The sequence below is a fragment of the Mobula birostris genome, chromosome 9 (assembly GCF_030028105.1).
Source record: "Mobula birostris isolate sMobBir1 chromosome 9, sMobBir1.hap1, whole genome shotgun sequence".
Taxonomy (NCBI): domain Eukaryota; kingdom Metazoa; phylum Chordata; class Chondrichthyes; order Myliobatiformes; family Myliobatidae; genus Mobula; species Mobula birostris.
Window position 1 is genome coordinate 143,973,945 of NC_092378.1, and position 27,080 is coordinate 144,001,024.

General features: G+C 43.4%; 1 protein-coding gene across 4 annotated transcripts in view; it reads left to right on the plus strand.

Annotated features, from left to right (window-relative positions):
• Positions 1-27,080, plus strand: part of cacna1ha (calcium channel, voltage-dependent, T type, alpha 1H subunit a) — a 510,834-nt gene that overhangs the window by 382,203 nt on the left and 101,551 nt on the right. For all 4 annotated transcript variants that reach the window (XM_072269033.1, XM_072269034.1, XM_072269032.1 and 1 more), the window contains exons 10-16: positions 366-551; positions 1,448-1,565; positions 6,208-6,363; positions 12,209-12,293; positions 12,382-12,590; positions 22,436-22,885; positions 25,256-25,356. In XM_072269033.1, coding sequence (XP_072125134.1) covers positions 366-551; positions 1,448-1,565; positions 6,208-6,363; positions 12,209-12,293; positions 12,382-12,590; positions 22,436-22,885; positions 25,256-25,356 — 1,305 coding nt within the window. The remainder of the gene's footprint in view (positions 1-365; positions 552-1,447; positions 1,566-6,207; positions 6,364-12,208; positions 12,294-12,381; positions 12,591-22,435; positions 22,886-25,255; positions 25,357-27,080) is intronic.

Below are 27,080 nucleotides of genomic sequence, written 5' to 3' on the forward strand. Positions count from 1 at the left end.
GGAACTCAAACAAGTTTTTGCTCCTTCCCCAGTTACATTCTCGTTGATAAAGGGCCTTGGCCTGAAACATCTCTCTACAGATGCTGGGCTCTTCCAGCATTTTGTGTGTGTTTCTCAATGATCTGTGTCCTCCTTAACACCGAATCTAGTTCCCTCTACTCAGACTCTCGTGTCACAGAGTAACAAAACTACTCAGTACGTTTCTTCACCCCAGGATCCCTCATCCAACTACAGTGGGTTTAGACCTACAGAGGGAATTGAACCTGGATCGTCTGTACTGTAAAGTGTTGTGCTAACCACTATGCTACTGTATCGCCCCATATGATAATTGAATGCAGTAAACATAAATTTCTTGGTATTCACAGTGTTTGGGAAATTATTGGCCAGTCAGATGGTGGTCTCTCGGTACTGAGAACCTTCAGGCTCCTCCGGGTTTTGAAGCTAGTCCGTTTCCTACCAGCCCTGCGGCGGCAGCTGGTGGTCCTGATGAAGACCATGGACAATGTGGCCACGTTCTGCATGCTGCTCATGCTGTTCATATTTATCTTCAGGCAAGTATGAGAACTCGTTTGCATGCTAATTCAGCATACGGAAATGGTCTTGGCAGTGAAAGGGTTACCATGAGGAGCTCTGGGCCTGTACTCAGAATGGGAGGGGTGGGGTTTCATTGAAACATGCTGAATATTGAAAAGCCTCAGAAGAGTGGACATGGAGACTCTGATTCCAATACTGGGAGAGCCTAGGACCAGAGGGCACAGCCTCAGAAGAGAAGGAAGTCCTTTGAACAGAGATGTGAATACATTTCTTTAGCATAGGGTGGCAAATCTGTGGAACTCACTGCTAAAGATGGCTGTGGAGACCAAGTCATTGCATATATTTAAGTCAGCAGTTGATAGGTTCTTGATTGGTAAGAGTGTCAAAAGAGAGAAGGCAGGAGAAGGCGATTGGAAGGGAAAATAAATCAGCCATGATCAAACAGGGGAACAGGGGAACAGATTTGATTTAGTTGAATGGCCTAATTCTGCTCCTCAGTTTTCTGGTTTTGTGGTGTTATAATGTACCTATACTCGCAACAATTAATTTAGCAGGATAGCCATGGACCTGGACTCACTCACTATAGGAATCATCCACTCTGGCTAGAACTTTCAATAGTCAATAGGTTTCAATTAGATTCCCTCCTCATTCTTCTAAACTCCCCAAAGACATCAAAAACTCCTCATGAATGAACTCTTTTGTTGCTGGGATCATTCCCCTGAATGTCCACTGGACCCTTTCCAATGCCTGCATATCCTTTCTTAGATATGATTCCCAGAACCGCTCACTATATTGCACTATCTCTGTCTTTGGTGGCGGTATGATTTATTGTAGAAGGGTTATTGGGCTCCGGATGAGATACTGTGGTCTGCTATTCCTAATTTAATAAAGGTATTTTTCTTTTGACACACAGTATTCTGGGCATGCACCTGTTTGGATGTAAATTCAGCTTGAAGACCGAGAGTGGAGACACGATTCCAGACAGAAAGAATTTTGATTCTTTGTTGTGGGCAATTGTCACCGTGTTTCAGGTGAGACTCTCCCAGAAATGTGAAAATTGGAATTGCTGAGTTACGTATAATGGTGAGAAAAATTAAATTGAATATACACTCAGTGGCCGCATCATTAGGTACACCTGCCTGTTAATGCAAATATCTAATCAGCCAATCATGTGGCAGCAACGCAATGCATAAAAGCATGCAGACATGGTCAAGAGGTTCAGTTGCTGTTCAGACCAAACACCAGAATGGGGAAGAAATGTGACTGTGGAATGATTGTTGGTGCCAGATGGGGTGGTTTGAGTATCTCAGAAACTGCTGATCTCCTGGGATTTTCACACACACAGCCTTTAGAGCAGGGATTCCCAACCTGGGGTCCATAGACCCCTCAGTTAATGGTAGGGGTTCATGGCATAAAAAAGATTGGGAACTCCTGCTCTAGAGTTTACAGAGAATGGTGTGAGAAACAATAAACGTCCAGTCAGTGGCAGTTCTGTGGGCAATTGGATCCTCAACTTCCTAACTGGAAGACCACAATCTGTGTGGATTATTGATAACATCTCCTCCTTGCTGACGATCAACACTGTTGCACCTCAGGAGTGTGTGCTTAGCCTCCTCTCTATATCGATGACTGTGTGGCTAGGCACAGCTCAAATACCATCTATAAATTTGCTGATGATACAGCCATTGTTGGTAGAATCTCAGATGGAGACGAGAGGGCATACAGGAGAGAGATATACCAACTAGTGGAGTGGTGTCACAGCAACAACCTGGCACTCAACGTCAGTAAGATGAAAGAGCTGATTGTGGACTTCAGGAAGGGTAAGATGAAGGAACACATACCAATCCTCATAGAGGGATCAGAAGTGGAGAGAGTGAGCAGTTTCAAGTTCCTGGGTGTCAAGATCTCTGAGGACCTAACCTGGTCCCAACATAGCGATGCACCTATAGAGAAGACAAGACAGCAACTATACTTCATTGGGAGTTGAAGAGATTTGGTATGTCAACAAAAACACTCAAAAACTTCTATCGTTGTACCATGGAGAGCATTCTGACAGGCTGCATCACTGTCTGGTATAGGGGAGCTACTGCACAGGACCGAAAGAAGCTGCAGAGGATCGTAAATTTTGTCGGCTCCATCCTGGGTACTAGCCTACAAAGTATCCAGGACATCTTCAGGAAGCGGTGTCTCAGAAAGGCAGCATCCATTATTAAGGACCTCTAGCACCCAGAGCATGCCCTTTTCTCACTGTTACCTGAAGGCACACACTTAGCGATTCAGGAACAGTTTCCACCCGTCTGCCATCTGATTCCTAAATGGACATTGAACCCGTGAACACCACCTCACTTTGTCATGTATATTATTTCTGTTTTTGCACCAAAATATATATACTGTAATATATTTATTTATTCTTCTATATCAGTGGTCCCCAACCTCCGGGCCGCGGACCGATACCGGGCCGCAAAGCATGCAGTGGTACAGCGGTAGCCGGGACGCACCCAGCACATCTTTAAGAAAAAAGCCAAAATAAACGAGCTAATTAATTAGGTGCCGCCCGGCACGTAAGTGTCGGCCCAGATCAGAGGCAATTGCTGATTGTGTAGAGCAAATGAAATCGGCAATTGCCTCTGATCTGTACCGACATTTACGTGCCGGGCACCACCTAATTAATTAGCTCGTTTATTTCGGCTTTTTTCTTAAAGATGTGCTGGGTGCATCCCGGCTACCGCTGCACCCCTGCATGCTTTGCGACCCGATATCGGTCCACGGCCCGGGGGTTGGGGACCATTGTAGATCCCCACTTGCATTGAGCTGCTGCTGCTGCTAAGTTAACAAATTTCACGACACATGCCGGTGATAATAAACCTGATTCTGATCCTGATTCTGAAAAATGCTTGTTGGTGAGAGAGGTCAGAGGAGAATGGCCAGACTGGTTCAAGCTGACAGGAAGGCAGCTCTAATTCAAATAAAACAGTGGTGTGCAAAGAGCATCTCTGCATGCACAACACATTGAACTTTGAAGTGTTTGGGCTACAGTAGCAGACCACAAACACACAGAAATACACTCAGTGGATACTTTATTAAGTACCTCCTGTGCCTAATAAAGTGGCCAGTGAGTGTATGTGGGAAAAAAAAGCTCTCTACCTGTGATGAATTCACAATCCATTCTTCCAAAGTCAGAGTCAAGGTTATTGTCACATTCACGATGCATACATGTAAAAGGAGGTTAGCTCTTTATGTCACACGTACATCAAAACATAGAGTGAATGCGTGGTTTGTGTGCAGAACCAGCACACTTTGAGACTGTGCTGGGGGCAGATTGCTTTCCAGCACCACAACTCACTAACCCTACCCCATACATCTTTTGAAGATGTGGGAGTAAACTGGAGCAGCTAGAGGAAACCCACACTGTCACGGGGAGAACATACAAACTCCTTGCAGAAAGTGACAGGAATTGAGCCCCGACAGGTGATTGTTAACTCTGCATTAACTAATATGCTACCATGCCGCCCTATGCATAGGTCCAACGAAAAACTAACTTGTGGCAGCATCTCAGGCATATAGGATCATATCAGCACCATTCACAAGAAAGCATACATTAGACATAAATCACACAAAGTTTTTCAAGAGAGAACACAATTAGAACAAGCAAAGTCAATTTTAGTGCAAAGAGATTAAAGTAGTCATCGTGTTGCTAAACGTAGTTGTACCAGTTGGTTCAAGAGAGGAATAGCTCTTCTTGAATCTGGTAGTGTGGAAACTTGTGTTTCTGTAGCTCCTGCCCAATGACAACGATGAGAAAGTGGCTTTGCTCAGATAGTGGCGATCCTTGACACTGGATATTGCCTTCTTGGGACAGCAGCTCCTTTCGATGCTACCAGTGGTGGGAAGGGTTGTGCCCAGGATGTACTGGGCTAATACTCTCTGCAACTCTTTACATCAGGGTCAAGTTCGTTATCACTAACTTACACAAGGTGACGCTTGTTGTTTTGCAGCAGCAGTAAAGTGCAAATATAGAACAATAACTACAAATTACAAAATAAATTAATAGTGCAAAAAAAAAGAAACAGCTTGGTAGTGCTCAGGGGTTCACTGTCCATTCAGGAGCCTGATGGCAGAGGGGAAGAAGCTGTTCCTGAATCAGTGAGTGTGGGTCTTCAGGCTCCTGTGTGGGGATAACTGTGCATTACTATTAGATTGACATTACTTACAGGTGCATGCTTATTTTCAATTATTAATTATAATTCTGATCAAGTCAAGTCACTTTTTATTGTCATTTCGAGCATAACTGCTAGCACAGTGCACAGTAAAAACGAGACAGCGTTTTTCCGGACGTGGTGCTATGTGAACAGTACAAAAACTACATTGAACTACGTAAAACAACACAAAAACTATTCTAGACTACAGACCTACCCAGGACTGCATAAAGTGCACAAAACAGTGCAGGCATTACAATAAATAATAAACAAGACAATATGCACAGTAGAGGGTATAGTAGGTTGGTATCAGTCGAGGCTCTGGGTATTGAGGAGTCTGATGACTTGGGGGAAGTAACTGTTACATAGTCTAGTCGTGAGAGCCCAAATACTTCGGTGCCTTTTTCCAGATGGCAGGAGGGAGAAGAGTTTGTATGAGGGGTGTGTGGGGTCCTTCATAATGCTGTTTGCTTTACGGATGCAGCGTGTGGTGTAAATGTCTCTAATGGCGGGAAGAGAGACCCCGATGATCTTCTCAGCTGACCTCACTATCCGCTGCAGGGTCTTGCGATCCGAGATGGTGCAATTTCCGAACCAGGCAGTGATGCAGCTGCTCAGGATGCTCTCAATACAACCTCTGTAGAATGTGGTGAGGATGGGGGGTGGGAGATGGACTTTTCTCAACCTTCGCAGAAAGTAGAGATGCTGCTGGGCTTTCTTTGATATGGAGCTGGTGTTGAGGGACCAGGTGAGATTCTTCGCCAGGTGAACACCAAGAAATTTTGTGTTCTTAACGATCTCTACGAAGGAGTCGTCAATGTTCAGCAGAGAGTGGTTGCTCTGTGTCCTCCTGAAGTCAACAACCATCTCTTTGGTTTTGTTCACATTCAGAGACAGGTTGTTGGCTCTGCACCAGTCCATTAGCCACTGCACCTCCCCTCTCTATGCTGACTCATCGTTCTTGATGATGAGACCCACCACGGTCGTGTCATCGGCGAACTTGATGATGTGGTTCGAGCTGTGTGTTGCTGCACAGTCGTGGGTCAGCAGAGTGAACAGCAGTGGACTGAACACACAGTCCTGGGGGGTCCCCATGCTCAGTGTGATGGTGTTGGAGATGCTGCTTCCAATCCGGACTGACTGAGGTCTCCCAGTCAGGAAATCTAGGATCCAGTTGCAGAGGGAGATGTTCAGGCCCAGTAGGCTCAGCTTTCCAATCAGGTGCTGAGGAATGATTATGTTGGATGCTGAACTGAAGTCTATGAACAGCATTCGAACGTACGTAATGTATTATAAAGTATTATAGTGAAATTTGTGTCATTGTATTCTGAACCGTTTGTGTCTGTGTGGATCTGGTTTTGAGTGGCGAATGACAAACATTCACTCAGTGTTGGTATATATTGCGTTGGCATTCCAGAAGATGAATACTGGGAAATCTGGATAACCCCCTCAGTAATATTCATACGTCTGTCCTCAGATCCTTACTCAAGAGGATTGGAATGTGGTACTGTATAATGGAATGGCTTCAACCTCGCCCTGGGCTGCCCTCTACTTTGTGGCTTTAATGACTTTTGGCAACTATGTACTTTTCAACTTGCTGGTTGCTATTCTTGTGGAAGGGTTCCAAGCAGAGGTATGTTATTTACTGGGCTTCGCTTTAACCGTCTGATCTCAGCCGACATTCTCCCAATGAGATTCAGGCTTTAACTCTTGTATTGTATTTCTGTCTGGCTGCTCTGCACGTAGCTGCTGGAATTCCACCTTCTGAAGATTTTCATGCGTTCCCCCTCTCGCCCGCTTACATAAACCTCCAGTAAGAGTTCAAGTTCCAGTTTAATTGTCATTCAACCACATACATAAATACAGCCAAATGAAAGAGCATTCCTCTTTCCAAGGAGCAAAACACAGAACCATCAGTCACACTGTGTATGGCACATATAATTATGATCACAGAAAGAAATATAGCTACAAAAAATATCAAAATGTAATAATATAGCTCAAGTCTCTGAGTGCCATGGCCTGTAGATTGATGGTGCATGGAATGTGTCCTGGAGCCATGTTTCTGCAAAACAAGCACACCACAGTTTCTCACTGGAACTATAGCTTTGCCAGAGGAAGGAGAGTGGAGGCACATTCAAATGGAGTCTCCGTTTCTACTCCTTATGTACAGCCCAGAGTTTAGTCATTGCTGCAAAAAAACGTTTCTCTTCATGTTTTTAGTTCTTCTATAAATCATTTTATTCAATGAACCTTGAAAAGGTACTATTGGATAAGATATCCAGGGAATAAAGGGATATAGCGGTGCAGCTGGAGATTGACAGAAAGAGAGGAAAATCACCAATGATCTTATTGAATAGTGGATCATCCACAAACGATTAGATTGTCAATTCCCGTTTTTCTTTCTTCGCATTCATTGAACTGATTTATGGGGAAAGGTTGAAAAGGTTAGGACTTTATTTCCTAGGACATAGGAGAATGTGGGGAGTAGATAGGGTAAATACAGACACGAGAAAACCTGCAGATGCTGGGAATCCAAGACAACACACCCAAAATGCTGAAGGAACTCAGCACGCCAGACAGCATCTATGGAAATTAATAAACAGTCGATATTTCAGGCCAAGACCCTTCATCAGGACTGATGAAAGGTCTCTGCTCGAAACACCAACTGTTTATTAATTTCCATAGATGCTGCCTGACCAGGGTAAATCCAGGCAACTGTTTTCGTTGAGCTTGGGCGAGACCAGAACTGGATGTCGTAGGTTAAGGGTAAAAGGTGAACTGTTTAAGGGAAACAGGAGGGGGAACTTCTTCATACAGAGATTGGTGAGAGTGTGGAGCAAGCTGCCAGCACAAATGGTGGATTTGGGTACAATTTCAACATTTAAGAGAAATTTAGATAGGTAGATGGATGGGAGGGGTATGGCTGGAGTGCAGGTTGATGGGCCTAGACAGATTTGTATTTCAGCACAGACTGGTTGGTCAAAAGGCCTGTTTCTGTGCTGTAGTCAGGGGTACAGTGCTAGCAAGAGCACATCCAGTACCTCTTTAAGAAAAAAGCCGAAATTAGCAAGCTAATTAATTAGGTGCCGCCCAGGGTGACTTGAGTATCTCAGAAACTGCTGATCTCCTGGGATTTTTATGCACTACAGACTCTGGAGTTTACAAAGAATGGTGCCAAAAACAAAAAAGACATCCAGTGAGTGGATTTAACAAGATGTTTTCACTCATAGAACAGCCACTCGCTGGATTTTTTTTTGCTTTTGGCACTATTCTTTGTAAACTCCAAGTCTGTAGTGCGTAAAAATCCCAGGAGGTCAGCAGTTTCTGAGATACTCAAGTCACCCTGGGTGGCACCTAATTAATTAGCCTGCTTATTTTGGCTTTTTTTCTTAAAGATGTGCCGGACACGCTCCGGCTAGCTCTGCACCCCTGGCTGTAGTGTTCTATAACCCTATGACTTTATGTAGGGTGGCCGGTGGAATTGATGGAAAGGTGCAAAATTAAATTTATTACCTGAGAGATATGAAGAACCTTTATTAGTCAAGTGATGGGAAGTTATAAAACACTAGCTAGACACATTTGAAGAATTGCATTCATTTCTGGTCAACCCATTACAAAAAGGATGTGAAGGCTTTGGTGAGGGTGCAAGAGAGGTTTACCAGGATGCTGCATGGATTAAAGAGTTTGTGCTATAATGAGAGGTTGGGCAGACTTGGGTTGTTTTCTCTGGAGGTGTGAGGGCTGAGGAGAGATTTGACAGAGGATTATAAATTGTGAGAGTCATAAACAAAGTAGACCGCCAGTATTTTTTCCTCTAGGATTAAACTAACTAATACCAGAGGATGTGCATTTAAGATGAGCGAGTAGATTCAAAGGGATGTGAAGGGCAAGTTTTATATCCAGATAGTTGTCGGTGCCTGGATGATATGAAAGGCAAATATGAAAGGGGTATTTAGGAGGCTCTGAGCAGGTCAGGCAACATTTGTGGGTGAAAGGAATTGTGGATATTTCAGATTGAAATCCTGCAGTGGGATTCTGTCAGGGGTGAGGCTCACTAGTTTGACAAAAACAACAGTATTGTGTTTAGTTTTGGGCATAACAAAATTGAAGAAAGATATGAAGTGTTTACAAAGGATGCAGAAATGATTTACTTAGAATTGATTCCAGGGGTAAGGAACTTTATTAATGCGAATAAACTTGAGACACTGGACAGACTCCAAAGGATTCCAGCGATAGAGGTGTTTACAATTATGAATTGTAAGAATATTTTGAAAGAAACAGCCCTCAGCATGAGAGATTCTTCCCAGGAAAGAAGTGGCTAATACAAAGGAAAATTGTTTTAAGACGATTGGAGGAATGTATGGGGGGATGTCAGGTGTAAGTTCATTGGACAGCAACTGGTGGGTGCATGGAACACGCTGCCAGGGGTTCTGGTAGAGGCAGGTACATTAGGGACATTTAGGAAGCTCTTAGAGGGGAACATGGGTGAAGGAAAGATATAGGACTACAGTACTGTGCAAAAGTCTTAGACACATATGTATAGCTAGGGGCCTAAGACTTTTGCACAGTATTGTATATTGGTTAAATAGGAAGGTGGTTGGGAAACAGAAATAAGAGTACTTAGCTTTATATTAGCTCAGTCAGTAGTATTGCGTGTTGTTTGGTAACTGGAAAGACATAATATACAGTACTGTGGAAAAGTTCCACCTTTTATAAGACTTTTGCACACTACTGTATGTGGGAGGGAAGGGTTAGTTTGACCTTCGAGGAGATTAAAAGGTTGGTTCAACATTGTGGGCTGAAAGGTCTGTACTGTGCTATACTGTTCTATGTTCTATGAGAAGGGTTTCATTGACAGAAGGTTCAAAAACCAAGGTTTATTGGATAAAAAAGACTTACAAAAGAGCTAAAAACAACATGAAAAGAATTTTTTTTTTGCAGCAGCAGGTGACTAGGCTCTGGACTGCACATCTAGGAGTGGAAGTACAGACTATATTAGAATCTGTCTCCACTCTCCTTCCCCTGGGAGCCTGTCAGACAGGTTGGTTGTGATGAGTGTGCACCTTATACTCACCAGAAATGTGGGATACAAGCAAGCAAGCATACAATCCATTAGCTTAAATTAAAGGACTCCATTAACCCAATTTGCTTCTATCATGAGAGTAATAAGTTATTTCTCATGAGATTTTAAAAAAGACTGCAGATGGCAGAAACAAGCCAGACGTGTTGGAAATACTCCGCAGTTCAGGATGCATCAGGAAACAGTAAGCTGTGGTATTGAATTGTACAGCTAGCGTGACATGATTTCTCTGTCTGTATCAGTCATCTGTCTGTGATGTTGGCTCAGTTTGTTGATTGCTCTTTCCCTTGTCTTCTTGTTTTTCTCCCCTCTGGGAGTAGAGGACATTCCTGGCCTGAGATGCTTGACTACCCATTCTGCATTTCACAAGCTCCATTCTTTTATCCATGTTCTCACTTGCAAACTACTCCCTTTCACTCATTGGCAAGGTAACCTTGTCTCTTCTCCATGAGCACCCTGGTTTTAGCCTAACAGAGACATCCACATTCCCACATTCTCCCTCTAGCTTAACAAGAATTATTTTTCTCTTTCCTTCCCATTTCTGACAAAGGTTCTTCAAGCTGATCGTTAACCTTGTGGGTCGAAATTGCTTTGTACTGGCTCTCTCTACCCACTCAATCCTGTTGCAGGGTCTTGACCTGCAAGGTTTTCCCTTTTCCTCAAGAGATGCCGCATAACCCTTTGATTTCCCCCAGCAATTTATTTTCTTTGCCTCTGGATTACAGCAATTGTAATCTCTTGTGTTCCATTAACTGTTACTCTTCCCACAGATGCAGCCTGCCTTGCTGAGTATTTCCAACGTTATCTACAACACAGAACAGTACAGCACAGTGCTGGCCCCTCTGGCCATGAGGTTGTGTCAAACCCTTCATCTGCTCCAAGATCAACCTAACCCTTCCCTCCCACATAGCCTCCTTATTTCATTTGTTCACGTGCCTATCTAAGAGTCTCATAAATGTCCCTAATGTATCTGCCTCTGCCTCTACCACCACCCCACCAGTGCATTGTATGCACCCACCATTCTCTGTGCAAAAAGGGCCCACCTCTGATAGCTCCCCTATACTTTGACAAGGTTGGATAGATTTTTGCAGAGTAAGGGAATTTAGGGTTATGGGGAAAAGGCAGGTAGGTGGAGATGAGTCCATGGTCAGATCAGCCATGATCTTATTGAATGACGGAGCAGGCTCCACGGGCCAGATGGCCTACTCCTGCTCCTATTTCTTATGTTCTCCAGCAACACTCACAACACGCTGGAGGAACTCAGCAGGTCAGGCAGCATCCGTGGAAAAGATCGGTCGACGTTTCAGGCCGGAACCCTTCGTCAGGACTGTAGAGGGAAGGGGCAGAGGCCCTGTAAAGAAGGTGGGGGGAGGGTGGGAAGGAGAAGGCTGGTAGGTTCCAGGTGAAAAACCAGTAAGGGGAAAGATAAAGGGGTGAGGGAGGGGAAGCAGGGAGGTGATAGGCAGGAAAGGTGAAGAAAGAATAGGGGAAAACACAATGGGTAGTAGAAGGAGGCGGAACCATGAGGGAGGTGATAGACAGCTGGGGGAGGGGGCAGAGTGACATAGGGATAGGGGAAGGGAGGGGGAGGGAATTACTGGAAGTTGGAGAATTCTATGTTCATTCCAAGGGGCTGGAGACTACCTAGATGGTATATGAGGTGTTGCTCCTCCAACCTGAGTTTAGCCTCATCATGGCCGTAGAGGAGGCCATGTATGGACATATCTGAATGGGAGTGGGAAGCAGAGTTGAAGTGGGAGGCTACTGGAAGATCCTGTCTGCTTTGGCGGACGGAGCGGAGGTGCTCGACAAAGCGGTCCCCCAATCTGCGTCGGGTTTCACTGATGTAGAGGAGGCTGCACCGGGAGCACCGGATGCAATAGATGACCCCAACAGACTCACAAATGCAAGTGTTGCCTCACCTGGAAGGACTGTTTGGGGCCCTGAATGGTGGCGAGAGAGGAGGTGTAGGGACAGGTGTAGCACTCACGCTTACAGGGATAAGTGCCAGGTGGGAGATCCGTGGGGAGGTACTTGTGGACCAGGGAGCCGCGGAGGGAACAATCCCTGCGGAAGGTGGAGAGGGAAAGATGTGCTTAGTGGTGGGGTCCTGTTGAAGGTGGCGGAAGTTGCGGAGGATAATATGCTTCCTCATATGAGCCATTTCCACCCTGGGAGAAAGATGTCTGTGTCCACTCTATCTATGCCTTTTTATCATCTTATGCACCTTTATCAAGTCTCCTCTTATCCTCTTCCATTCCAACGAGAAAAGCCCTACCTCACTCAGCCTTTCCTCATAAGACTCATAAGACATGTCCTCTAATCCAGAAGTAATCTTTCTATTTTAAGCTGTCTCTTGCTGTTGGGGTTAACATTGTATAATAAAATAATGTTCCAGGGAGATGCCAACAGGTCAGAATCAGATGAAGAAAAAACCTCAACGAATTTTGACGATGAAGGTGAACGATATAAAGATCCTTCTGGTGAGAATGGTCGTTATTGATCAGGTATAGAGAAACTTTCCATTCATGATGTCTGTCTTTGTGTAAGGACCCTTTCTACCTTCCACAGAATTAAAAATGTATTCAGTTGTCATGACATCAAACGGACACCTGGATTCGCGAGGCAGCGTACCACCACCGATTATTATGCGGACTGCTGCAACTCCGATGCCTACACCGAAGAGTTCGCCTTACATGGACTCAGTTCACACCTATGCAGAGTCCAGAAGGGGGAGCAGCGCATCCATTGATCCTTCGAATTATGACCAGAGATCTTTGGTAAGCTGCTGTGGACAGAAATCCCTGGGGCTTGACATTTTATTTTGTCTGAAAACATAGCAGCATTGAGCAGGAAGTGTTTTGTCATTTCTATGTCATGCACAGAGTTTTTTGCTGTATAAGAGATCAAAATAATGGGGAAAGTTTTTCTGGCACACCACCCAGAATAAGAAATAATTTTAACATTAAGGAAATAAAAAATTCTGTCAGGCAACAATTGTGGAGATAGAAAGTCAAAAAACTGCAGATGCTGGAAATCTGCAATAAAAACAGAAACATGCTGGAAGTACTTAAAAAGGTCAGGCAGCATCAGTGGGAAGAGAAACAGAAACACAAGAGATTCTGCAGATGCTTGAAATCCAGAATTATACACACTCTGATGGTCCTGATGAAATGTCTTGGCTTGAAACATTGGCTGTTTGTTCCTGTCCATAGATGCTGCCTGACCTGTTGAGTTCCTCCAGCACTTTGTTTGTGTTACTCTGGAAGAGAATCTCCCAGTGGCCACACATTTTAATTCCACACCCCATTCCCATTCCCATTCTGACATGTCTATACACAGCCTCCTCTACAGTCAAGATGAAGCCACACTCAGGTTGGAGGAACAACACCTTATATTCCGTCTGGGTAGCCTCCAACCTGATGGCATGAACATTGACTTCCCTAACTTCTACTAATGCCCCACCTCCCCCTCATACCCCATCCATTATTTATATACACACATCCTTTCTCTCTCTCTCTCTCTCTCTCTCTCCTTTTTCTCCCTCTGTCCCTCTCACTATACCCCTTGCCCATCCTCTGGGTTTCCCCCCCTCCCTCTTTTCCTTCTCCCTAGGTCTCCTGTCCCATGATCCTCTCATATCCCCTTTGCCAATCACCTGTCCAGCTCTTGGCTTCATCCCTCCCCCTCCTGTCTTCTCCTATCATTTTGGATCTCCCCCTCCCCCTCCCACTTTCAAATCTCTTACTAACTCTTCCTTCAGTTAGTCCTGACGAAGGGTCTCGGCCTGAAACGTCAACTGTACCTCTTCCACAGATGCTGCCTGGCCTGCTGCGTTCACCAGCAACTTTGATGTGTGTTACTTGAATTTCCAGCATCTGCAGAATTCCTCGTGTCAGTGTTGGTGTTCAGGTTGAAGGCTCTTCATCTGAACTGGGAAGGAGACACAAGGAGCTATTAAGGTGTAGAGAGTGCTGGTGCAACAAGATGTCTCTGATAGGGTAAATCTGAGGTAAATCAGCTCACCCACACAATAAGTGGAGATGATATCTCATGTCAATGGACTTTCAGTAGAGCTGAACACAGGTAGAGCTCTAATTTAAGAGAGGTTTTGGCAGATGGAGGAAATCTGCACTCTCTGGTAGATGTCAAATAAGAACAAGATTATTCTCTCTGGCAAATATTTATTCCAATGATACTAAAGAATAAATGATCTGGTGATTGTTGAGGTGGTGCAGCGTAAGACAAGAGGGCACAGCCTCAGAATACAAGGATATCATAGAGTTATGGAGTCATACAGCACAGAAACAGGCCCTTTGGCCCATCAAGTCAATACCAAAACCATTTAAACTGCCTACTCCCAGTGACCTGCACCAGGACCATAGCCCTCCCTATTCCTACCATCCATGTAGCTATCTAGACTTCTCTTGAAATCGAGCTCACATGCACCACTTGTGCTGGATGTTCATTCCGCACTCTCGCGATCACTCCCATGTCCCTCTAGAACAAAGAGAGAAGAGGAATTTCCTTAGCTAGAGGATGGTGACTCTGTGGAATTCATTGCCACAGCTGGCTGTGGAGGCCAAGTCATTGGGCATGTTTAAAGCAGAGGTCGATAGATTATTCTTTGGAGTCTAGATTCCCCCATCTTCCAAAACCCCACTTAAAATAGAGCTCTACCTATGTCAAAGGTTATAGGGAGAAGGCAGGAGAATTGGGGATGAGAGAATCAGCCATGACGTAATGTCAGAGCAGACTTGATGGGCCAAATGGCCTAATTCTGCTCCCATGTCTTATGGTCTTTTGGACATGGAGGATGCTCTGTGATAGAGTAGAAAGCTGGAAAGATTCAGTGAGAAATGGATTTTGCTTTGCGATTCAAAGAAGATAGAAAAAGGCCAAGGAAGGATTCAGGAGGTCAGTCTGGAGGTGTAGATGCAGAGTAATCACTGAGGTACCAAAGGGTGATGCCAGGAATGCTGGAACAGTGTAGGAGGCTGAGGACTGAGAGATCAGACTCGGTGTGAGCTGGAGACTTAAAGTAGCAGGCAACGATTTACTGAGAGTCAATCATTTTTGCATATTGGTTATGTCAGAACTGTGTTTAATGATCTGTAAAATCATGTGCACATCTAATCGACTATGAATTACAACTATTATTCCAATAGATGTGACTACTTCATATTTGCAATTCTTGGTAAAAGCCAGTTGTTTCTGATTAATTTACAATTATCTCTTCCTCATGCAGCATTAAATCTTCACTTGAAAGACAAGTCATTTGTTCTGAGTGCATACATGTGGACACCTGTGACTGTAGGTCTCTGCTGAACTCAGAATCAGGTTTATTATCACTGACAGAACTCATGAAATTTGTTGTTTTGTGGCAGCAGTACAGTGGAAAACATAAGAGATTGCGAGAAGTGACAATGAGAAATTTCAAAATAAATAGTGCAGAAAGAGAGCAAAAAGTGAGGTAACGTTCATGATTTCATGGAAATATGATGCCAGAGGGGAAGAAGCTGTTCCTAAAACATTGACTGTGCATTTTCAGGCTCCTGTACCTTCTCCCTGATGGTAGCAAAGAGAAGAGGGCATGTCCTGGATTGTGAGGGTCCTTAATGATGGATGCTAATTCTTGAGTTATCGCCTATGCAGATATCCTCAGTGGTGGGGATGCTAGTGTCCATGGTGAGGAAGTTCATGCCCATGGTGGATCTGGCTGAGTTTATAAACCTTTGCAGTTAGTTTTAATGCTGTGCATTGGCACCTCCATAACAGGCGGCGATGCATCCAGTTAGAATGTTCTCCACAGCAGATCTGTAAAAATTTGCAAACGTCTTTGATGACACACCAAACCTCCTCAAACTCCTCATGGAATATAGCCGCTGGCATGTGCCTTCTTTGTAACTGCATCAATATGTTGGGCCCAGGATAGATCTTTCAGAGACGCTGACGCCCAGGAATTTGAAGATGCTCACACTTGTCCCTTGTTTGTCCATTAAGGTAATCACTCTACCATTACCAGTTGTGCTTAAACTCACTAAAGCCCTATGCTCTACAATTTCTTCATTATGTTTCTCACCTTCCAATGAAAAATATTCTCCTCACTTCCCTTCCAGCCTTTCTAACAATGACTGTAAGTCTGTGCCCATTAGCTATAGATCCCTATGCCAAAGGAAGTAGTCCTTCCAATTTACTTTATCCAGAACAAAGATGTATAACCTACACTCAGTAGCCACTTTATTGAGTACCTCCTTGACTTAGTAAACTGGCCTCTGAGTGTATGTTCATGGTGTTGTGCTGCTCGGGCCCATCCACTTCCAGGTTCGACACGTGTGCATTCAGAGATGTTCTTCTGCACACCACTGCTGTAATGCATGATTGTTTGCGTTACTGTCGCCTTCCTGTCAGCATGAAACAGTCTGACCATTTTCCTCTGGCCTCTCTCATTAACAAGGTGTTTTCACCCACGGAACTGCTGCTTAGCAAATTTTTCTTTTTTGTTTTTCGCGCCATTCCCTGTAAACTCTAGGGCAGGGGTTCCCAACCTGGGGTCCATGGACCTCTAGCTTAATGGCATTGGTCCACGGCTTAAAAAAGGTCGGGAACCCCTGCTTTAGAGATTGTTGTGCGGGAAAATCCCAGGAGATCAGCAGTTTCTGAGATACTTAAACCACCCCGTCTGGCACCAAAATCCATTCCACAGTCAAAGTCACTTATATCACATTTCTTCCCCATTCTGATATTTGGTCTGATTGACAACTGACCCTCTTGACCACGTCTGCATGCTGTTATGTATTGAGTTGCTGCCACCTGATTGGCTGATTAGATATCTGGATTAACAAGATGGTGTATAGGTGGACCTAATACAGTGGCTATTGAATGTATAACTTCTTAGTGTGCAAGATGGATAAATTTTAGCAGCCTAGTGCACATTATATATCTCTTTATCTAAGAGTTTTTATCAAACAAGGAGCACTGATGCATTTTCAGTTAATGACTGGAAGGTGGTCCTAAACTCGGCAGTGTATTGAAGTTGAAGTAATTCCTTTGCAAGTACGGTTGTTTAGCATGGATACAAAGATAATTGTTTTCTCAGCTGCTTTCTGTCAGTGTTAAGCTAAATGACACCTCTGAGCCAAAATTACCAGTGATATCATCAGTGAAGACCAGAATAAACCCTCCTGTTATTTAGCGCTATATTGTATCTCTAAGTAACGCCTCATAACACTTCACTTGTAATAAGTTAATTGGAAATGCACTAATTGGTCTCAAGAATTCTCGTGCACCAGAGAAATAATATTGAAGGAAAATGCTGGAAAACTTGCAAATTTAAATTCAAGTTTATGTTCATTCAACGGTACACATGTATATCGGCAAACGAAAGAGCTTTACTGTGGATCAAGGTGCACAACACAGTACATATAACTCAACAGATAAGTCATATTACCACAAATAAATTAACAAATAATAAAATATATAGCAGAAGATTGACATTTAACTTAAGGCAAATTTATGACACAAGTTATCAATTAATCAGTATAATGCCACTAGCACTTCATAAGTAAGGAGAACTGGATGGCAGCAGGGAGTTCGGTCGTCTCACACCCTGGGGGAAGAAGCTGCTTCCCATCCTAACAGTCCTTGTCCTAATGCTATGGTACCTCCTGCCAGATGGTAAAGAGGGGGTGGGGTCAAAGAGATTGTGGGACAGTTGGGAGGGGTCCTTGGCAACGCTAAGAGCCCTGCGTACACAACACTTCTGATAAATATCTCAAATGGGTGGAAGAGAGGCACCATTATTCCTCTCAGCAACTGGATACTCATTGGATTTTTTGTTTTGTTTTTCACACCATTCTCTGTAAACGCTAGAGATTGTGGTGCATGAAAACCCCAGGAAATCAACAGTTTCTGAGATACTCAAACCACCCCATCTGGCACCAACAATCATTCCACGATCAAAGTCTCTTAGATCATATTTCTTCCCCATTCTAATGTTTGTTCCAAACAACAACCGAACCCCTTACTATGTATGTGTGCTTTTATGCATTGAGTTGCTGCCACATGATTGGCTGATGCGATATTTGCATAATGAGCAGGCATACAGATGTACTTAACAAAGTGGCCACTGAATGTATATAATTAGCTAGTTAAGTTTAATAACACTAGATTTGTACTTAACTACAGTAGTGTAAAACTTAATATGAACTCATTTAATGATCCTACTTCCCCTGATAATTCTTCATTATGATTTCTAATTAACCCTGGCTCATTACACGATATGAATCTAAAATATCCTATTCCCTCGCCATACCTTTAAGTACTTTGCCGACTCTTGCACAAAGTTTTTTTTTTGCATAGAGTATGCAGCAATTCTCCAAAGGCATCTCTAATAGTAAGGATGTGATCTTTCATAATGATATGCTAACACGTAAAATGATTGAGAGCAAAAGCCGTTGAATACGGCTAAAACTGACCTATGTATAGGATATAAGATCTCTACAACACCTCATTTTGTTGTTATTCAATGCTGGTGCTGGTTATGGGTATTAAGTAGTCAGCAGGAGACACATGTTCTCTGACCAGCTGATTCTTGAAGAATTTCCTCAGAGATGGATGCTTAATGGTTCCTTACCTAAGGTACACTTTCAGAAAGAGCTAACAAGGTGCTGGAGGAAAACAGCATGTAAGGCAGCATCTATGGAAATGGATAGATAGTTGACATTTTGGGCCAAGACCCTTCTTCAGGACTGAGAAGGAAGGGGGAAGATGTTAGAATAAAACAGTGGGGTGGGGGGAGGGGAAGAAAGATAGCTAGAAGGTGATAGGTGAAGTCAGGTGGGTGGGAAAGGTCAAGGGCTGGAGAAGAAAGAACCTGATAGGAGAGGAGTGGACAGTAGGAGAATGGGAAGGAGGAGGGGACCCAGGGGAAAGTAATAGGCAGGTGAGAAGAGGTAAAAGGTCAGAGTGGAGAATAGGGGGGGTGGGGCGGGGAAATTTGTTTAACAAAAGGAGAAATCGATATTCATGGCATAAGATTGGAGGCTACCCAGATGGAATATAAAATGTTGCTCCTCCTTTCCTGTAACTGATTTTCAACACTAATTCCTACAATGTAGCACTTTCTCGAATATCTTTAAACAGCCAACGTTTTGGGCCAAGACCTTCTTCAGGATTGCATGACCTGCTGAGTTTCTCCAGCATTTTGTGAGCAAGGAGATAATGCTGAGCCTTTGTAAGACAGTAGCCAGGCCGCACTTGGAATATTGTCAAGAATTTTGGGCCCCATATATCAGAAAGGATGTGTTGTCATTGGAGAGAGTCCAGAGGATGATTCCGGGAATGAAAGGGTTAACATATGAGGAACATTGGCAGCTTTGGGCGTGAGGATCTCATTGGAACCTACCGAATGTTGAAAGGACTAGATAGAGTGGATGTAGACAGGATGTTTCCTGTGGTGGGGGTATCCAGAACTAGGGGGCACAGCCTCAAAATTGAGGGGTGACCTTTTGGAGCAGAGGTAAGGAGGAATATTTTTAGTCAGAGGTTGTAAATCTGTGGAATGCTCTGCCACAGACTGTGGTGGAGGCCAAGTCTGTGGGTATAGTTAAGGTGGAAGTTGATCATTTCCTGATCAGTCAGGGCTTCAAAGGATATGGTGAGATAGCAGGTGTATGGGGTTGAGTGGGATCCGGGATCAGCCATGATGGAATGGCGGAGCAGATTCAATGGGTCAGAGTAGAGAATGGCCTATTGGCCTAATTCTGCTCCTGTGTCTTATGGTCTTATTCTTGTATGTTCCTTTTTGATTTCCAGCATCTGCAAAATTTATTGTGCTCAGAAAATCATTCTGTGAACCTCTGCAAATCTCAACCATTTTGAAATATTCTATATTGCACTATTGTATCTTCTTGATGAAAGCACTTTGGTTTTTAAATCTTGCTGAAGTCCTGTTTCCAATTTTAATATTTTCAAGAGAGAGCCCAGATTTTCTTGAGTCAGGCCTTCTGCCCACACCCACCTACTCTGCAGAACATGCCCGTGGTCTTCTTCTGCTGTAATCCATCCACTTCAAGGTTCAACATGTTGTGCATTCAAAGATGCTCTTCCACACACCACAATTGTATAGTGTGGTTATTTGAGTTGTATTGCCTTCCTGTCAGCTTGAACCAGTCTGGCCATTCTCTTCTAATCTCTCTCATAACAAGGCACTTTTGCCCACAGAGCTGCCACTCACTAGATATTATTTTTGTCTTTCACACCATTCTCTATAAACTCTAGAGAATGTTGTGCACGAATATCCCAGGAGATCAGCAGTTTCTGAGATACTCAACCCACTCTGACTGGCAACAACAAATGTTCCACAGTCAAAGTCACTTCGATCACAATTCTTCCCCATTTGGATATTTGCTCTGGACAACAACTGAACCTCTTGACCATGTCTGCATGCCTTGAGTGGCTGCCACATGATTGGTTGATTAGATATTTGCATTAATGAGCAGGTGAACTGGTGTACAGGCCACTGAGATAACCTGCATTTGGGCCAGATTCTGCAATGTGGTGAAGCTGAACGTAGGGGCAAAAGCTCAACTGATGTGTCAGCGGGTCAGGATAATCCCCAATGCACTGGAAGCCCTGATTAATGCCAGGTCCTCAATACACAATCTGAAGTTTTAGCTGTCTGTCAAAGCAAAATGGTTTTTTAATGATCCCAAGTCTCTTTTCTTCAATAAAAACATGTAGATAAAGAAGGCAGCATTTATTATCAAAGATCTCTACCATGTGGGCCATGTCATCTTCTAGCAACTACCATTGGGCAGGGGGTACAGGAGCCTGAAATCCCACAGCGCTAGATTCAAAATCACCTTTCCACCTCACCTCCCAGCTTTTCACTTCATCTCCACCTTCCCCCTCATCTGGTCTCACCAATCACCTGCCACCTTGTACTCTTTCTCCTCCCCCCCCCACCCCATCTTTTTCTTTTGTTTTCTACCCCTTTCCTTTCCAGTCTTGATGAAGGGTCTAAGCCCCAAATGCCGACTGTTTGTTCCTCTCCATAGAGACTGCCTGACCTGCTGAATTCCACCAGCATTTTGTGCGTTGCTCAAGAAATAGCTACTTCCTTTTAACCATTTGGTTCTTGAAACTGGCAGCCTAATCACTACCTCAGTATAACGACATTATGAACACAATCACCACCTTGCAATGCAATGGATTTTGTTCGTTATGTTCGAATTGTGCTCTTTCTTGTATAATTTATGTTTTTCTTGTGAACATTATGTCTTTAATTATGTACCTGTGACATTGCTACATGTTAAGTTTTTTGTTGCACCTGTGTTCAAAGTTTACTTTGAACTTTGATCCTTGCATATGCCCATAAAATTGACTAAAGCCAAAGTAGCAAACGACTAAGAACACTTCAAAATAATGAATAAATATTAAAGCAAAGGAATAGACCAATTGCATTTTATCTTTTTAGACCATAAGACATAGGGGCAGAATTAGGACATTTGGTCCATTGAGTCTGCTCCATCATTCCATCATGTTTGATTTATTATCCCTCTCAACCCCATCTTCCTGCCTTCTCCCCATGACCTTTTGACCCCTCCTTACTAATCAAGAACCTATCAGCTTCTGCTTTAAGTATACCAAATGATTTGGAAACCACAACCATTCCCAGCATCGTTTGATCCCTCTGGATTTTCAAAATCGTTCTCCACTCCACGTTGACGAATACAGTACCCTAGCCATATTTTTGTGCCTAAGACTTTTACTCAGTTCTGTATGAGAGGCGTGGATAGTGTGGATTGGGTTTTTTTTGGATTTGGAATTGGTTTGTTATTGTCACATGAAACTGATTATTGTCTCAGGAAACTGATAATTTAGGGATATGGGTTGACTATTAATGTGAGGCAACATTGAGGCAGATATATTTACAACATTTAAAAAGCACTTGGACAAGTGTATGTATAAGAAAAGTTAAGAGGGATATCAGGATCAGAATTAGGCTTATTACCACTGACTTTTGTTGCGAAATTTGTTTTACGGCAGTGTTACAGTGCAATATATAAAATACACTATGAATTACAACAAATATATACCAAAAATTAATTAGTAGTGTAAAAAGAGAGTAAAGTAATATTCATGATTTCATTATATGTTCATAAATCTGATGGCAGAGGTGAAGAAGCTATTCCTAAAATGTTGAGTGGGGGTCTTTAGGCTCCTGTACTTCCACTCTTATAGTAGTAATGAGAAGAGGGTATGTCCTGGGTTTTGAGATCCCTTAGTGATAGAAGCTGCCTTTTTGAGGTATCATCTTTGCAGATGTCTATCTCTGTGGGATGTGTGGAAAATGCAGGCAAATAGAACTACCTTAGATGGGCGTCATTGTTGGCATGGAACAGTTGGGCCAAAGGGCCAATTTCCACACTGTTTGACTCTGACTCTATTTATGGAACTATGCCGCAGAGAAAGTATGGATGGGTGAAGAGGTTGGAAGATTCAGGAGAGGAGGAGAGTAAATAATTCAGCGGTTAGAAAAATGGAAAAGTTGGTGCTTTATTGCAGCTTATATAATTCACCTTTTCACTCTTCTGTTGCCAATTCTGCCTTTGTTTTCCAGTCCAGCATTCGCAGTTCGCCCTGTGCCCCCTGGAGCACCAACAGTAACTGGGGCAGTCGCCGATCAAGCTGGCACAGCCTCGGAAGGGCGCCCAGTCTGAAAAAGAAGAACCAGTCGAGCGAACGGGAATCGCTCCTTTCAGGTGAAGGGCACGGAAGCTATGAAGAAGATGATGGGTCGGAAGACGCAAAGTCCAGCAAGGCCGGCAGTCTGAGTGGCTGGTCCTTGCAGCATCGTGCCGAATCTCTGGACACCAAAGGGTCCCTAGACCTGCCTGAGCTACTTCAAGTACCAGTCGTGCGGCATCCTGCCACACTGAGTCCCATAAACATAACACCTTGTGACTATCAAGACTGCAACGGCAAAACCTTACACGTTCCAAATGAGGTCTTCCTTCGAGTGGATAACCACAGAGAAGACCCAAATGATTATGAAGATGAGATAGATGATGTAATTTTTTTTTGCTACTGATTAATCCTTTACATTTTTAGGCTGCATGGAGTTAAATAAAGGATTTTATATCCTAAAAGCTTATGAGAAAGAAAGCCTGAGGGTCTTATTTACTCATAAGTTTTCAATATATAAAATGATTCTTTGTTTAAATTAGATGAAAGTCTTTACAATGGTGAATGATTTTGATGGAGGAAGAGCAGAAGAAGTGTTTTCACATAACAAGTGGTCATCAGTATAACATAGCTACCGAGAAATCCAATACAGAATTTAGAAGTTAGATCTTTTACTAAAGACCAGTGAAAGTGTGGAACTTGGTCACACAGGAATTGGCTGAATGCATTAACATAGATGCATTTAAGGGGAGGCTGAATAATGATATGACGGGCACAAAAGATTCTGCAGATGCTGGAAATCTGCTCAAAATGCGGCAGGGAACTTAGCAAGTCGGGCAATATCTATGGAGGGGAACAGACAGTCCCATCTCAACATCTCAGGACTTGAAGGACTTCACCACCAGTCCTGACGAAAGGTCACAGCCCAAAGTGCTGACCATTTATTCTCCTCCTTAGGTTCTGGCTGACTTGCTGAGTTCCTCCAGCATTTTGTGCGTGTTGCACAATGGTGTGAGGGAGAAGGGAATAAAATGTCTTAAAAAGGGAATAAGATAACAGATGGTACGAACATCAATTTTTCTGACTTCCAGCAACTACGCTCCTCTTTCCTTTTCTGTTTCCCCCATCCTAGTGGCTCTCTTACCCTTTCTTTTCTCCTCCCCCACCCTCATGATCACTTCCCTTTCCTCCACTGGTCTCTCCTATCAGATTCCTTCTCCTTCAACCCTCTACCCATTCCATTTTTATAGCCCCCAGTTTCTCAAATCAACCCCTCTCCCCAAACCACCCACTTTCCCCCTCCCCCCTCACCTGTTCTCCTCTATCACCTGCCAGCTCACCTCCCCCACTTTATTCTGGCTTTGTCCTCCTTCCTTTCCGGTCCTGATGAAGGGTCTCAGCCTGAACTGTCGACTGTTGAATCCTCTCCCTAGAGCCTGCCTGACTTGTTGAGCTCCTCCAGCATTTTGTGTGTTTTACTCAAGTTTTCCAGCATCTGCAGAATCTCTTGTGTCAATAAAAGGTCTTGTTGACATAGTCAGATCAGGAGAAACGGTAGGAGACTAAGTGAAGCATAAACACAGGTACAGATTAATTGGGTAAAATGGCCTGATCAGTTTTGCACATCCAACATAAATATGAAATTGCATCAAGAAGTTAGTACTAATTTTAAATAATTTAGTGCCCTCTTAACAAAATCATACAATTCAATGTGGTATGAATGTTATATTGTGTTAGCATAATCCTGATTTTACTTTATAAAAAAGTAATTATTACTATCTCATGGATAGAACACAGAACAGTACATCACAGGAACAGGCCCTTTGGCTCACACATTTGTGCCAAACCAATTGCGTATGTAATAGAATGGCCACAAATCTCTTCTGCCTGTACAATGTCAATATTCTTCCGTTCCCTTCACAATCATGTGCCTTACTAAACATCTCTCAATGTATCTGCCTCTACCACCACCCTAGGTAGTGCTTTGTCATGTGTTTAATAGTTTGACGAAATTCTAAATGTAATACTGCAGCATTTGATGTTAACAGGCAATCTGCAAAATAGCAATGGTAAATTTTGTTGGTGGCTTGCACTAGTTAATCTGACTTGGTTGATTAGTTATGAAAACTCACCAATTGTTCCTCGGTGGATGGTAAATGTAACAGCCTCAGCCTCACAATTACAACTATGAGGTTCCTCTTGCTGCAAATTTGTGGATTAAGCAGGAAGGAGATCGATAAGATTGAAAGAGTGTAGAGAAAATTTATGAGGATTGTTGCCGGACGTGAGGACCTGATTTATAGGGAAAGATTGAAGACATTAGGACTTTATTCCATGGAGTGTAGGAGAATGAGGGGAGATCTGATAGAGGTCTACAAAACTATGAGGGGTATAGATTGGGTAGTTGCAAGCAGGTTTTTTCCACTGAGGTTGGACGAGATTAGAACTAGAGCTCATTGGTTAAGGGTGAAAGGTGAAATATTTAAGGGGAACATGAGGGGGCAAATCTTCACTTAGAGGGTGGAATGCAGTGGCAATGGAATTGGTGGATTTGGGTGTTAATTTCAATAGTTAAGAGAAGTTTGGGTAAGTGCGTGGACGGGAGGGGTATGGAGGTCTCTGGTCCAGGTGCAGGTCAATGAGACTGGGCAGAATAACAGTTCAGCACAGACTAGATGGGCTGAAGAACCTGTTCTCCTGCTGTGATGCTCTATGACTCTTTGATTCTAATTTGTGTTTTTTCTTTCCTTTCCAGAGTTACTGTTTGAGAATCCGTAGATTCCTGGAGCCTTACAAACCGACGTGGTGTAAAACACATGAGGACTGGGCTCTCTACCTATTTGCTCCCCAAAACCGGTACTCTGAATTTCCTTTCCAGATCTCCTTTTACCCTTGCTCTGACTTAAAGTGCATTATTACCAGACAGTCACACAAAGATTATCCTCTTTATATAACTTAGTCCCAAGTTTCGTTATATAATATTCTGCAAAATTGCATAAACTTATTCAAAAATGTTAAGTGCTTCTTCCCAAGTTTCAGTTATAAAGGTTGCTGTTCTTGAATTAACAAGGGAATGGAAAACATTGGTGTAAAATTTTCAGGCCCTCCTTTGGTCAGGGTTGACCATAAACGTTGTGTGCCAGCAGAACGATATGGAGAGCAAGCTGTCACCCAGGTAGCAAGCTCCCCCTCTCCATGCAGCTGATGAATCCAAAAGGAATGGGAGAAACTCATACAATTTGGCACCAGCGGAATCGCAGGAGCTGCCATTCGGTGTTGAACACAACATAGACTGCCGTAGGGCCTCCAGCTGCCGATTTTTCCTCAGGGTTTACTCCCAAAGCCTTCCCATAAGTGGTTATAGTGGCAAGGCAGCTGAGGTTTGAGATAAGAGTTTTCCTTCTCTTAAGTAAGCTGTCGACCATGGCTGATGAGCTCCACCTATCCAAAACGACTGGTTTTAAGGTGCCAATAACGTGCCTTTGCCCCTTCTCCTGTCAGCAGAAACGGTTCCACCAGGCTTAGTAGCTAAGCCACACGTTAAGGCCTGGAGCTGGACTTGGACATCAGAGGCTAATTGAGGTGCATTTAATAGCAGGGGGGACTAATCCTCACTATCACCCCCGGTTATAGCAACCTTAAGGAGCTGCTGTGAAACACAAACTGCAAATCATAATGAATTAGTCCAATCATTCTGAATTGAATTATTTAATTAGATAGAAGTATGAAAATCTTGTCCATTATTAAAAAAACTGAACAACTGTATAACAGCTTTAAAAGAATAAGATTATAGCTTTAGAACATAGAACATGGATCAGTACAGCACATGAACAAGCCTTTCAGTCATCATGTTGTGCCAAACTAATTATGCTAATGGTCCCTAATCCCTTCTTCTACATATCTCTCAATTCTCTGCATATTCATAGCCTAAGAACCTCTTAAATGCCTTAAATCATATCCGCATTCACCGGCTTCCTTGGCAGCACATTCCAGACACCTCCCACTTCCTGTGTCAAAAAAAGTTAGACCTACACATCTCCTTTTGAACTTTCCCCCTCTCACATTAAATAACAGACACTTTGACCCCACGAAAAACTACCAGCGGTTTACTCTATCGATGCCTCACATAACTTTACTATCTTCTATCTGTTCTTCATTAGCCTCTGACGCTCCAGATAAAACAAACTCTATCCTTGGGTGGAGGGATGGTGATACATCGCTACCAAAGGAGATGTGAAGTGCTTCTTCCTTCTGCTAGCCTGCAGACCACCCTTTGGCAAGGTGTAGCACCTGTTTAGTCCCTCAGTCAGGGCCACGTGAGCAGCTGGTTCATATCACAAGTCCTGGTTATGTGACCACTGACACCAGGCACACAATCTCGGAAGAGTATTGATAATGGCAGGGGTCACCCGTCTTGTAAAGACACAGGCCAGAAGAAGGCAGTGGCGAACCACTTTGTAGAAAATTTTACCAAGGACGATCATGGTCATGGAAAGACCATGATCACCCACGTCATATGACATGGCACATAATGAATATTTGATCTTGTTGCCTGTAGTAGAGGACACGTCCTTATAGCA